The 12,078-nt window shown below is 38.1% G+C and overlaps 2 protein-coding genes across 2 annotated transcripts; one reads left to right on the top strand and one right to left on the bottom strand.

The window, feature by feature from the left end:
* The first annotated feature begins 6 nt into the window (after positions 1–6).
* On the top strand, positions 7–6,488 carry LOC130506377 (tripeptidyl-peptidase 2). Its single transcript, XM_057001018.1, has 25 exons — positions 7–29; positions 125–312; positions 393–567; positions 672–793; positions 869–948; positions 1,229–1,287; positions 1,553–1,707; positions 1,800–1,978; positions 2,089–2,201; positions 2,269–2,439; positions 3,118–3,246; positions 3,331–3,431; positions 3,512–3,629; positions 3,794–3,873; positions 4,046–4,112; positions 4,257–4,339; positions 4,435–4,486; positions 4,570–4,701; positions 4,861–4,932; positions 5,092–5,184; positions 5,315–5,410; positions 5,557–5,655; positions 5,747–5,839; positions 5,940–6,095; positions 6,205–6,488. Exons 2-25 carry the CDS (start codon positions 254–256, stop codon positions 6,361–6,363), a joined length of 2,643 nt encoding a protein of 880 aa, XP_056856998.1. The 5' UTR covers positions 7–29; positions 125–253; the 3' UTR covers positions 6,364–6,488.
* A 954-nt stretch (positions 6,489–7,442) lies between these two features.
* LOC130506378 (berberine bridge enzyme-like 21) lies at positions 7,443–9,279 on the bottom strand. The gene has a single exon (XM_057001019.1). The coding sequence runs from the start codon at positions 9,181–9,183 to the stop codon at positions 7,564–7,566; it is 1,620 nt and encodes a 539-aa protein (XP_056856999.1). The 5' UTR covers positions 9,184–9,279; the 3' UTR covers positions 7,443–7,563.
* Positions 9,280–12,078: the final 2,799 nt, after the last annotated feature.

Here is a 12,078-nt window from a genome sequence, read left to right as displayed (position 1 = left end):
ATGGACGCTTTGTTGATCTTGTTACTGAAGTAACATCCAAACTCTTGTATTTGTTACTCAGCATTTAGTTGGTTGTGTCTTATGCTTTTAATCTTACTTATGGTTACATTCTGGTATGTTTTAGGCTGTGAACAAGAGACGCCTAGTATTTGTAAGTAGTGCTGGCAACAATGGCCCAGCATTGACAACAGTTGGTGCACCTGGTGGAACAACTTCCAGTATCATTAGTGTTGGTGCATATGTTTCTCCTGCAATGGCAGCTGGGGCCCATTCGGTGGTGGAACCTCCCAGTGAGGGGCTTGAGTACACTTGGTAATTTCACATTTTTTGTTCTTTTCATTTATTCTATTGCCAGTTGTAGCTAGCATGAAATAGTTATTGTTATATTGTAGGTCAAGCCGGGGGCCAACCTCTGATGGGGATCTTGGTGTATGCATAAGTGCACCTGGTGGGGCTGTTGCTCCTGTTCCTACATGGACGCTTCAAAGACGCATGCTCATGAACGGAACATCGATGTCATCTCCTTCTGCCTGTGGAGCAATTGCGTTACTTTTAAGTGCTATGAAGGTTTCTTCGCCAGCATTATATTTTCCTCTTGGCAAATTTGTTTCTTTTTCCTTTTTTTTTGCAGCGAATGTTTCAGCTGCTGAAATTCTTTTATGCTTCTGCAGGCTGAAGGCATCCCAGTTAGCCCGTACAGTGTAAGAAGGGCCCTTGAAAATACATCAACTCCGGTAGGTGATCTACCTGAGGATAAACTAACTGCTGGACACGGGCTAATGCAAGTTGATAAGTAAGATTCTATAACCTGCAATTAATTTGACACGATATTTTAAATAGTTAGTTCTCATTTATTTTGTCATGGCAGGGCATATGAATATTTGAAACAGTTTAAGGACTATCCCTGCGTATTTTATCAGATAAAGGTCAATCTCTCGGGGAAAACAAGTACGTAAACATTTGCTTTTAAGTTCTCAAGGTAGAAACTTGTTGGAAACTTGCTTGCTGAAGCATATCCCACACTCTCATTGAAGATAAACAGAACAACTGAATGTGTTGATTTCCATCATATGTTTTGCAAATGCATCTTAGTGGTAGTGTCTCTGTGTAGCTTCTAATCTAAAAGGCCTCCCTGCTTTTGGCTGGGGAAAAGTTTCCTCAATTTTTTTCCTTTTTCGACAAAATATGAACCTATCTTTTAAGAAGATTATGAACTCTATGAACACAGCTCCAACATCACGGGGCATCTACCTGCGGGAGGCTTCTGCGTGCAGACAATCTACAGAGGTGAACTGTTATATCACAGGAATATCTTAGTATGCATAGTAATCTGCTCAAATGCATTCTAACTTATATTCTATATAAACAGTCATTATCTTCATACGACATGCTATAGTCATCCTTTTTGTGGAATAATTTCTTGGATGCCCTGTCATGGAGTCAGAAATTTTCCTTAACAAATTTTACCTCCTTCGGGATAATATATTTCACTTTCAGACTTTGTGATCTCTCCTGTCTGTTTTGTGAAACAAGCATAGTTTTGACTTTACAGTGGACCGTACAAGTTGACCCGAAGTTCCATGAAGGTGCAAGTAATTTAAAGGAACTTGTGCCTTTTGAAGAATGCCTTGAGTTGCACTCCACAGACGAAGAAGTTGTACGGGTTCCTGATTATCTACTTCTCACTCATAACGGACGTAGCTTCAAGTTAGTGTTTTAAAATCCTAAATCTTAGCTGCTCGTGTTTATTTTTTTCTTACCAGCTTATCTCTGTAGTAAGATTCTATCATCTTTTTCAGCGTTGTTGTGGACCCCACAAATCTTGGGGATGGTGTGCATTACTTTGAAGTTTTTGGAATTGATTGCAAAGCTCCACAGCGTGGTGCTCTTTTCAGAATCCCGGTGACAATAATAGTTCCCAAGACTGTGGCAAATCGACCTCCAGTTATTTCATTTCAAGAAATGTCTTTCGTCTCAGGTAATTGTTTGTGATTTTTGTAATGTGTGATTTATACAACAAACAAGTCCTCTTAAATGACTGCCAATTTTTATATTGTTTTTCCTTTTTCTCAATAATTCTAACCGCAGGCCACATTGAACGGAGGTATATGGAAGTACCACATGGAGCGACATGGGCTGAGGCTACAATACGGACTTCAGGGTTTGATACTACACGGAGATTTTATATTGATACCCTTCAGGTAGGAAACGTTTAAGCAGAGTTCACGTCTCTGTTGCTGCTGGTTCTAATCGTTACTTGATCTGCAGCTTTGCCCATTGCGAAGGCCTATCAAGTGGGAGAGCGCAGCAACTTTCGCATCTCCCTCTGCTAAAAGTTTTGCGTTTCCTGTGGTTAGTGGTCAAACAATGGAACTAGCTCTAGCTCAGTTCTGGTCCAGTGGCCTTGGAAGTCGTGAACCAACTATCGTTGACTTTGAGGTAGAACCAACAATTATGTGTGTGTGTGAGTTTTATTGTCTTTTGTGTTGACATGTGTCAGGTAATGAAAGTTATAAGATATTTTCCCCCTTTTTGTTTTAATCGTGCTGGTTTCCTAACTGAATTGCATTGATCATGCTGGTGTATCTTTTGGCCAATTTTGATTCTTTGCTTATTTCTTTCTGCAGTTTGGCTCCCTTACCAGTTTTAGCATCAACTTAGTTGGATGTTAGGTATCCGGTTAAGTAATAGTTACCCCTGCATATGCATTCTCGTTTAGGAATGGGTTTGGAAACGAATTTCAGGTGAATAGGTATAAAATGTGTTATTGACCAGTCTCCATGTTGTCACAACAATTTTTTGAACGAAGTTCTCTATGTTCAAGTAGCTCAGGCCTACTAACTAATAACTATATTGCATTGTAACTTGTTAGAAATGATTTGATGCAAGTTATGTGTATTCGAGATTGAGGTCCATGGAATTGGGGTCAATAGGAGTGGTTTTGTAAACAAATTCCAGGTGTATAGGTATATAAAATGTGTTATTGACCAGTCTTTATGCTGTCAGACTAATGTTACGAACAAAGTTTTAAGTTCAAGTCACCCAGGCCTACTAACTGTATCGAGTACATTGTGACTTGTTAGATACGAATTGATGTAAGTTATATGTTTTTTCTAGATCGAATTCCACGGAATTGGTGTCAATAAAGAAGAATTGATACTTGATGGAAGTGAAGCACCAATAAAAGTTGAAGCTGAAGCACTATTGGCATCTGAAAAACTCGTTCCCGTAGCTGTTCTGAACAAGGTACATTACGTGTGGAGATGGTATCTTCTCCTTTTTCCTGTAATTTTAGAATTGTTTATGGATGGTGTTTTGTTTTAACTGAAGATACGAGTTCCATATCAACCTGTTGATACACAACTCAAGACTCTATCAACTGGGCGCGATAGACTACTGTCGGGCAAACAGATACTAGCATTGACATTAACGTGGGTTGTGCTTCTACTTTCTTAGTTACTTATCTATTTATCAAATTGTTACAATAATTTGCATCCTTCTGTTTCTGCAGCTACAAGTTCAAATTAGACGATGCAGCTGAAGTGAAACCTTATATACCCTTATTGAACAATCGCATATATGACACTAAGTTTGAGTCCCAATTTTATATGATCTCTGATGCCAACAAGGTACTCTTCAAACTTGCCTCCTAAAAACCTGATATGATAAAGTGTACCCTAGTTCGGTTATGTCCTGTAAAAACGCGTTTCTACTTTTCTTGTGTAGCAAATTTGGTTATGTCTTACTTTTACAGTATTTTCTTGCCTTAACATGTTGTCCTGATATTTTTCAGCGTGTATATGCAACGGGTGATGTTTATCCGGAGTCTTCCAAACTTCCCAAGGGAGAATATAAACTTCAGCTGTATCTAAGGTTTGTGCTACATCTTTGATGGTTGCAGCTGTTTTAAATTTTGAAAAGTTGAGTTTGTGCACACGAGATCTCCAGCCAGAACCAACCTCTGTAAAATATATTTCATGGTTGACAACTTTGTTTCACAGTTACGTACTTAGTCTACTATCTAAAAGCTAATTGCTTTCACCAGGCATGAAAATGTGCAGTTGCTGGAAAAGTTGAAGCAGCTCACTGTGTTTATTGAAAGAAACATGGGGGTAAGATTTTGATTATGTTTTACTTTATCTTAAGAAGCTAGATGTTTTACCAAGAAAAAGTTGGAGTTAATTCTTTTTGCATGTATGCTGATGTTAGATGTTCTTTAGCAACTGATATTTAAATCTATTTTGTTGGTGATGTAGGAGATTCGGCTGAACTTACACTCTGAACCAGATGGTCCAGTCACAGGAAATGGTGCCTTTAAATCTTCTGTTCTAATGCCAGGGTACTCTTTTAGCTCATTACTAGTTTTAAGTTGTCTGACTAAAGCTACTTTGGTTGTTCTCTGATTGTTTTTCTCACCTCATTTATCACCTGCAGGGTGAAGGAAGCATTTTATCTGGGCCCACCAACTAAGGATAAGCTACCCAAGGTTTAGTAGATTGTTGAAAAGTATAATTAGTGTTCTGATGCATTATATTGCTCTCAAATGTGCACTTTTGATTTCACTTGCAGAATACTCCCCCGGGATCTGTGTTGGTGGGAGAAATATCATATGGGAAATTGTCATTTGATGATAAAGAAGGGAGGAATCCAACGGATAACCCTGTATCTTATCCGATATCATTTGTGGTTCCACCAACTAAGGTATTTAAAACTACCTTTTATTGTCTGGTTTTCCTATAGGTTAGTGATACTTGATGCATTGCAATCTGGTACATGAGCTCATTGTTTGGCTTTATCAGATTTTCCTTGTATTCCAATTTTCTGATATTCTGTTGTTGTTGTTGGTCTTTTATTCAATAGCCTGAGGAAGACAAGAAGGTAGTTTCTTCTACAAAAAGCTGTGAATCAGTATCAGAACGCTTGGAACAAGAGGTACTATTTGCAGAAGCATGTTTCATATCGACGACTCTTACTGAACTTTATGGTCGAATATTCTATTATGTAACTAAATCAAGTACTTGTTTTGTGAACATTGAGGGGTGGGTTTTCTTCTCTACATTATATTTTACGGAATCATTTTCCTGTGATCAGGTTCGAGACACAAAGATCAAATTTCTTGGGAACCTTAAACAAGAAACTGAGGAAGAGCGTTCAGAGTGGAAAAAGTTGTGTGCCTGTCTCAAGGTTTGCCAGCTAAAGGCTTTTATGTTTTTCGTATTCACGAATGATTTGTGCCACGCCACATAAGTTGGGAAGTTTTGATTAAATGTATCCAAATCCGAAATGATTAACTTGAGCATATGTTCCTTGGCAGTCTGAATACCCAAGCTACACTCCGTTGCTTGCTAAGATCTTGGAAGGTTTGTTATCTCGGTCTGATGGTGGGGACAAAATCAGCCATCACGAAGAGGTGAAGTTTCAAATAAGTTACTAATCTCTGAATATTGTTGCTCTACTTATACAGTCCTCAAAAGTATAAATGCTCAATAATCTCTTCAGCGTGTATAATTGGTGTGGGAAATTACGCTGAACATCTCCTCTTGTTTTTTCTTGCAGATTATTGATGCTGCAAACGAAGTAGTGCGCAGTGTTGACGTAGACGAGTTAGCAAGATTCTTGCTAGACAAAAGTGAACCAGAAGATGATGAAGCTGAGGTTTGATATCTTTATCTATTACTTTTATTAACTAGCTACTTGCTTTTATTTACGACTCCACCTTACTGTGCTATATTGTTGTTCAAACTAGACTTTAAAGAAAAAAATGGAGATGACCCGTGACCAACTAGCAGAAGCACTATACCAGAAAGGGTTAGCCATGGCGAGAATCGAGAATCTGAAGGCAAAAGACCCATATATATATATATATTCGATCTCAGTTATTTCATCGTTAACTGTTGATTAATAGATTAGTAACGTGTTAGTTGGTGATTATGTTGCAGGGTAAGAAGGAAGAAGAAGAAGGAAGTAGCCAAAAGGATAAGTTCGAAGAGAATTTCAAAGAACTGACAAAATGGGTTGACGTGAAATCATCCAAGTTCGGCACTCTCACTGTTCTAAGAGAGAAACGGCTCTCACGACACGGGACCGCATTGAAGGTAAACAACTAACACACGTCTTACCAAATCTTTCAAATGCACCAAGAAAAAACTGCATGTGATTGATTATCTGACTCTAAAAAAAAACAAATTGATAATGACTGTCCAGGTACTTGATGACTTGATCCAAAACGAGAACGAGACTGCTAATAAGAAACTATACGAACTTAAACTGGGTTTGCTGGAGGAGTTAGGTTGGAGTCATTTGGTTACGTATGAGAAGCAGTGGATGCAAGTTCGTTTCCCTACAACCTTACCTCTCTTTTAGTTGTTCTTCTTAATGCTTCATTTTCCGTTCAATAAAAGGCGTTTGTTCTCAAACCCAAACCTACTTGTTTCATTTTCTCTGTATGTTCCAATATATTCCAGTTGTGAATTGAACAATTTAAGATTTGTGTCAACTGTCTATTAGACACATAGTTGTCCCACATCGGGTATTGGAAGGGATCTTTAGTAATATATAAGATAGATGGGCCACTCCACTAATCACCAATTGGTTTTAAGTGTGAAGTCCATCTAGCTTAACATGGTATCAGAGCCCGATCCATACAGTCCAACCCGATCCACATCGATCTAGCCCAAAGTCGGCCATCGATCCTTGCCCGAACATTCCGAGATTGACGATCAGAGAGCCATCATCTCGAGGGGGCCTATTAGACACATAGTTGTCCCACATCGGGTATTGGAAGGGATCTTTAGTAATATATAAGATAGATGAGCCACTCCACTAATCACCAATTGATTTTAAGTGTGAAGCCCATCTAGCTTAACACTGTCGACGTACAATTCTTTATTATCAGATTTTATTTGTATTCATTATACCTTTTTAGTTTTTCTATTTTTAAAGTTGAAATGAAAAATTCAGTTGGTTACCAAACATTAGAGTAAGTATTCTTGAAGCTGACTAATGTAAATTTTAAAAGAAAAAAACTGATATATGTACAATTGATGATGAACTATAAAAATGCCAATTACACAATTACATGCCAATTACACAATATTAAGCCATTGATTTCCAAATTGTCAAAGTTTGCATCATTACTTTTTTTTGCATCATTAATTATTTTTTAAGTATAACAATTGCAACCAAATTTGGTCTAAGTCAGTCAAGTCAACACTATTATTCACCAATTTGGTCACGAGAATCATAAACTGATTAACAACCCAAATTTCCGTAACTTTCGCAATGAATTTCAAAATCAGGTTAGCTATATTCAACAATCAACGGTTTTGAACTTTTGTTTTTGTCATCAATACCAACGGTTTTGAACTTTTGTGTTTGTCATCAATACCAACCCCTTTTAAGCTTTTAACCTAATGAAAAGAATCTTGTTATAGAGTTCAAGGTATTCAATATTCCAAATCATATATTAATATATTCTCCTTCACCAAACATTATTGGTTTCGTAGTACAAAACCAAACCTTTCCAATTTTTATAATAAAAACAAAAGGTTAGTCTTTTTAAACTTATGCCTTTCTTGGCAAGGTAGGTATACTCTGTTCATTCCTGAAGAAGTTCCCAGGATCAACAGCGGTCTTAATCTTAACTAATCGATCAAAATTCATACCAAAATACTTCCTCCCATACACCTCCCCTTCCTTGTAACTATTCACCCCGTGATCGTTCACACCGATGTCAACATCTCTGTAGTTCAAGTAAGCATTCCTAGGGTTCTTGCTCACAAACCCGGTCATAAAACTGTAAAGCACCTTGGCCTGGTTCAAGTAACCCTTCTCTATCTCCGCAGACGACTCTTTCCAGTTCACAGAGTACTGAATCTTGAACAGCTTCTTCCGGTGCGGGAACGGCGTCGCGTCCTCCGCCACCTCCGCCATTCTCCCACCGTAAGGATTGAAAACCAATCCGATCTTTCCTAACTCGATCATCTTCTTGAACAGCGACTCGATCCCATCTCTAGGAATCTCCGTCGCAACGTAATCGGACTTCCTCTTCCCGAAGCTAGCGGAATCAAGATCCCTATCGAGAAACACTTTGGGATCAGTCTTGGTAGCGTTCTCGTTATTATCCCACCACAGAGCAGACTGCATCCACGTCATCTCCTCGCAAGCCTCCTTCTTCAGTCCCAGCTCTGGGAAGTCCTTAGCTAGAAGCGAAACGACGTCGTCCGCTCTGCCTAAGAACAGAGCAACCACCGAAGCTCTCACCGTCTTCACCTTCTTCCTCGTAACTGGCTGAATCAGCATCCTCATGAAGAGGTTCCTGTCGGTTTTCGGACCGACGGACTGCCACTTGTGAACCATGTCCACCGCTCCGGAGTCCATATACTGCTCCACTCTGAACACCGTCACGATTGCTGGTACCGGAACGAGCTTGACCTTGTAACCCAAAACGACGCCGAAGCTAGCTCCTCCTCCCCCGGAGATCGCCCAGAAAAGATCCTCTCCCATCGCTTTCCTGTCCAAAACACGACCGTTCACGTCGACGATGTTCGCGTCCTCCACGTAGTCCACCGACAAACCGAACTTCCTCACCATGTTACCGTACCCACCGCCGCTCAAGTGACCGCCGACGCCGACCGTCGGACAAACTCCGGCGGGGAACCCGTGGACATTGCTTTTCCGCCAAATCCCGTAGTAAACCTCGCCGAGTGTCGCTCCGGCGGAGATCCACGCCGTCTGATCAGCGATGTTGACGGTTACGTCACGGAGGTTCGACATGTCGAGGATGAAAAACGGTTTGTCGGAGACGTAGGAGAGACCGTCGTAGTCGTGCCCGCCGCTTCGGATCTTGAAGACGAAGTTTAAGGGCTTCGAGCAGAGGACGGCGGCGCTGACGTGGCTGTAGGAGCGAGGAGTGACGATGATTGTTGGTTTGGGAGTGGAGGAAGTGTTGAACCTCGCGTTTCGGATGTAAGCTCGGAGGACTGAGGAGTAAGAAGGGTTTGTCTGAGAGAAGACATTTTTGGCGACTTGGGCTTGTGTGGATTTAGTCTTGTCGGAGAAACATTGAACGAAGGATTCGTAGACAGATGCCGAGGAGGGAGGTGCGGCGAGCGAGGAGATAGGGAGAGAGACGAAGAAGAAGAGAGAGAGAAGAACAGAGACAAAGGTTTGTGTTTTAATCATTGTTGAAATGATTCGTTTGCTTTGTTCTTCTTCTATGTATTGTTATGTACTTTTATAACAGCGAGACAGAGGATGTCCGTAACTTTTTCAGTTTTTCTAGTAATTGTTTATTTTAACTCCATTATCGATAATTTTTTATTTGGTATAATATCTGATTTTAGGGGAAGAAAATGTTAAAGTATCTACTTATATTATTTATATCATTCTATAATTGTTTTGATTCTCATCCACTGCACATTTTATAATTTTATTTTATATGTTTAATCAATTTTCGTAGCATTAGTTGGTGGCTTGGTGTCCGTGACTCTGTAGCAAAGGTTGGGTTATGAACTTCACAGGAAACTGGAGAAGAAAAAAACAGGTTTAAAGAGAAAATTTTGCATATTTGTTTGAAAAAAGAATGAAGATATTTGTTTGATGAATTGTTTTTGACTTACTGTTAATGATTTTTTAAAAAATATGTTAAATTTATTAAAATCATATTGTTTTTTAATTAGTTAGGTTTAGACTAGACTAAATTATTAGTTATTTATTTGTTTTACTGTCTTATCAAATTACAATATTTTCTTTGTCTTCTCTTCTTATTATGTTAACTGATATGTGTTGACTTCTTGTTAGGGAAAGTCCATCATCTTGGTTTCAATTGGATTGTTGATTTTTAGAATGAAATCAATTGGATTGTTGATTTCTATGTCTTCTCTTCTTATCATGTCCTCACATTTATGAATATTTGGGTTGTTTTTAAAAATTATATAATTGAAAAAGAGAGTTCGCGCGCTATCATAATAAGTACATGAATTTTGATGATAACAAATCTAAATCTAGTGAATATTACTTCATGATGTGCTTTGTTTCCGGCACTATATTTCGAATCTCTTAATACTCTCACAACTTCATATAACTTCTCAATGGACTGATGCTCTATGTTCATCTCATGAAAAGATACCATTGGTTAACAATTCGAAAAAAAAAAATCCATCATCGATTCCTCAGAGTTGTATAGCTATAGGGGTCAAGGTCTGCCAATGACACGATGGAGACATTCAAACTGTTACTATATCTTTTCTATTCCTTGCTGGTTAGTTAGTCGACAGCAAAACCACCGGTTCAACTACCGTGGCTCCGACCATAGTTTGGCCGTCCCCCGGTCAGGTACCCGTCCAGCGCCATCCCTAATAATTAAGAGACTTCAAGCAAATTGAATGTGTGGCCTTATGTTTCTGTTAATTGATTTCACTGTTGAGTTATGTCATAATACGTTTTTGTTTATTTTAAAATACATAATACCATTATTTTATCATATATTTAATATTTAAATAAAGAATTATTTTTTTACAGTTAGTTAGCAAGAAATTATGATTTTACAGTTATTTTACGGTTTTAGTAGAAATTGAACACAATTTTACAGTAATCATAGAAAAATATGATTTGTGGTTTTAGTGGGAATATGTACTTTTGCTATTTTAAGAGGAAAGTATGATTTCATGATTTTGGCAGTGCGGAAAAAAAATTGACAAAAGAGTTTTCATGGTTTTGGTGAAAAAATTGATTTTACAATTTTGGTGAAAAACTTAATTTTACAGTTTTGACAATAAATCATGATTAGACTTGGTTTATGAAAACAACCAAATATAATTTTATATATAAGAAAAATTAAGTTAGATATGGTTTATTAAAATTGATTTATATATATGAAAAGATAAATAGAACTTAGTACTATATAACTTTGGTTTAGTAATCCTTTGTTTGTATATATTTGTTTTGAGTTTATGTTGGTTATAAGTTTTTATTGGTTTGGTTATGGATAATTAATTGTCCATTTTAATATAAACTATTTTAATCCAGTTTCCTAAATCTATTAGTTTTTTTTATTCATTAATCAGTTTGTACCTAATTTTTTTATCTATTAATTTCTGTGATTTGGATTGAATTGGATATAGATTCATTAACATTATTTGACAATCCTAGCCTTGCCACTAGAAGAATTTTAGATAAAATATGGTGACTTCGTCGTTCCTCAATTGTTGGCGGCGATGTTGTAGCCGTTATATCGATGTATTGTTGAAAGTCATCGACGTTGGAACAAAGAGACTTGTGGAGGTGCGATTGCGATCATGATCCTATACAACAGGAAATGGTTGAATAGGCTGTTGAACAGGTCTTACTCTTAACATCCCCGTATCCGGCTCATGCACCACAGTCCATTCGCTAACACTGTCCAAAAACACCATTTACTACTCCAAACCAAACACTAAATATCAACAATCTACCGGTTTTCAGATTTGGTTTGCATCACCAGCAATTTTGACATATTACTTCTCTCTCAATCTAGGCACATACTTTATTGAAAGTTTGGTGAAAAGAGAAACAATACAATAGTCCAAAACCAATGCATTCTATAACACTTCACCACAGCATTACATTATTAAAGTGAAAAATTCAAATTTTATATCAAAAGATAAACAAATATCTCTTATGACTTGCGTGGCAAGGTAGGTATACTCTGTTCATTCCTAAAGAAGTTCCCAGGATCAACCTTGGTTTTAATTTTAACTAACCGATCAAAGTTCTTTCCAAAATACATTCTTCCATAAACCTCTCCTTCCTTGTAGCTATCCTTCCCCTGATCGTTCACCCCGATATCAACATCTCGATAGTTCAAGTAAGCACTTCTAGGGCTCATGCTCACAAACCTGGTCATGAAACTGTGAAGCTCTTTAGCCTGGTTCAAGAAACCCTTCTCAATCTCCGGAGACGACTCTTTCCAGTTCACAGAGTACTGAATCTTGTAAAGCATATTCCGGTGGGGGAACGGCGTTGCGTCCTCCGCAATCTCCGCCATTCTCCCACCGTAAGGATTGAAAACCAATCCGATCTTTCCTAACTCGATCATCT

Source organism: Raphanus sativus, unplaced genomic scaffold (genome assembly GCF_000801105.2).
Source record: "Raphanus sativus cultivar WK10039 unplaced genomic scaffold, ASM80110v3 Scaffold3165, whole genome shotgun sequence".
Lineage (NCBI taxonomy): Eukaryota > Viridiplantae > Streptophyta > Magnoliopsida > Brassicales > Brassicaceae > Raphanus > Raphanus sativus.
The sequence above is the reverse complement of the archived record's forward strand: the minus strand, read 5'-3'. Positions and strand labels throughout refer to the sequence as shown.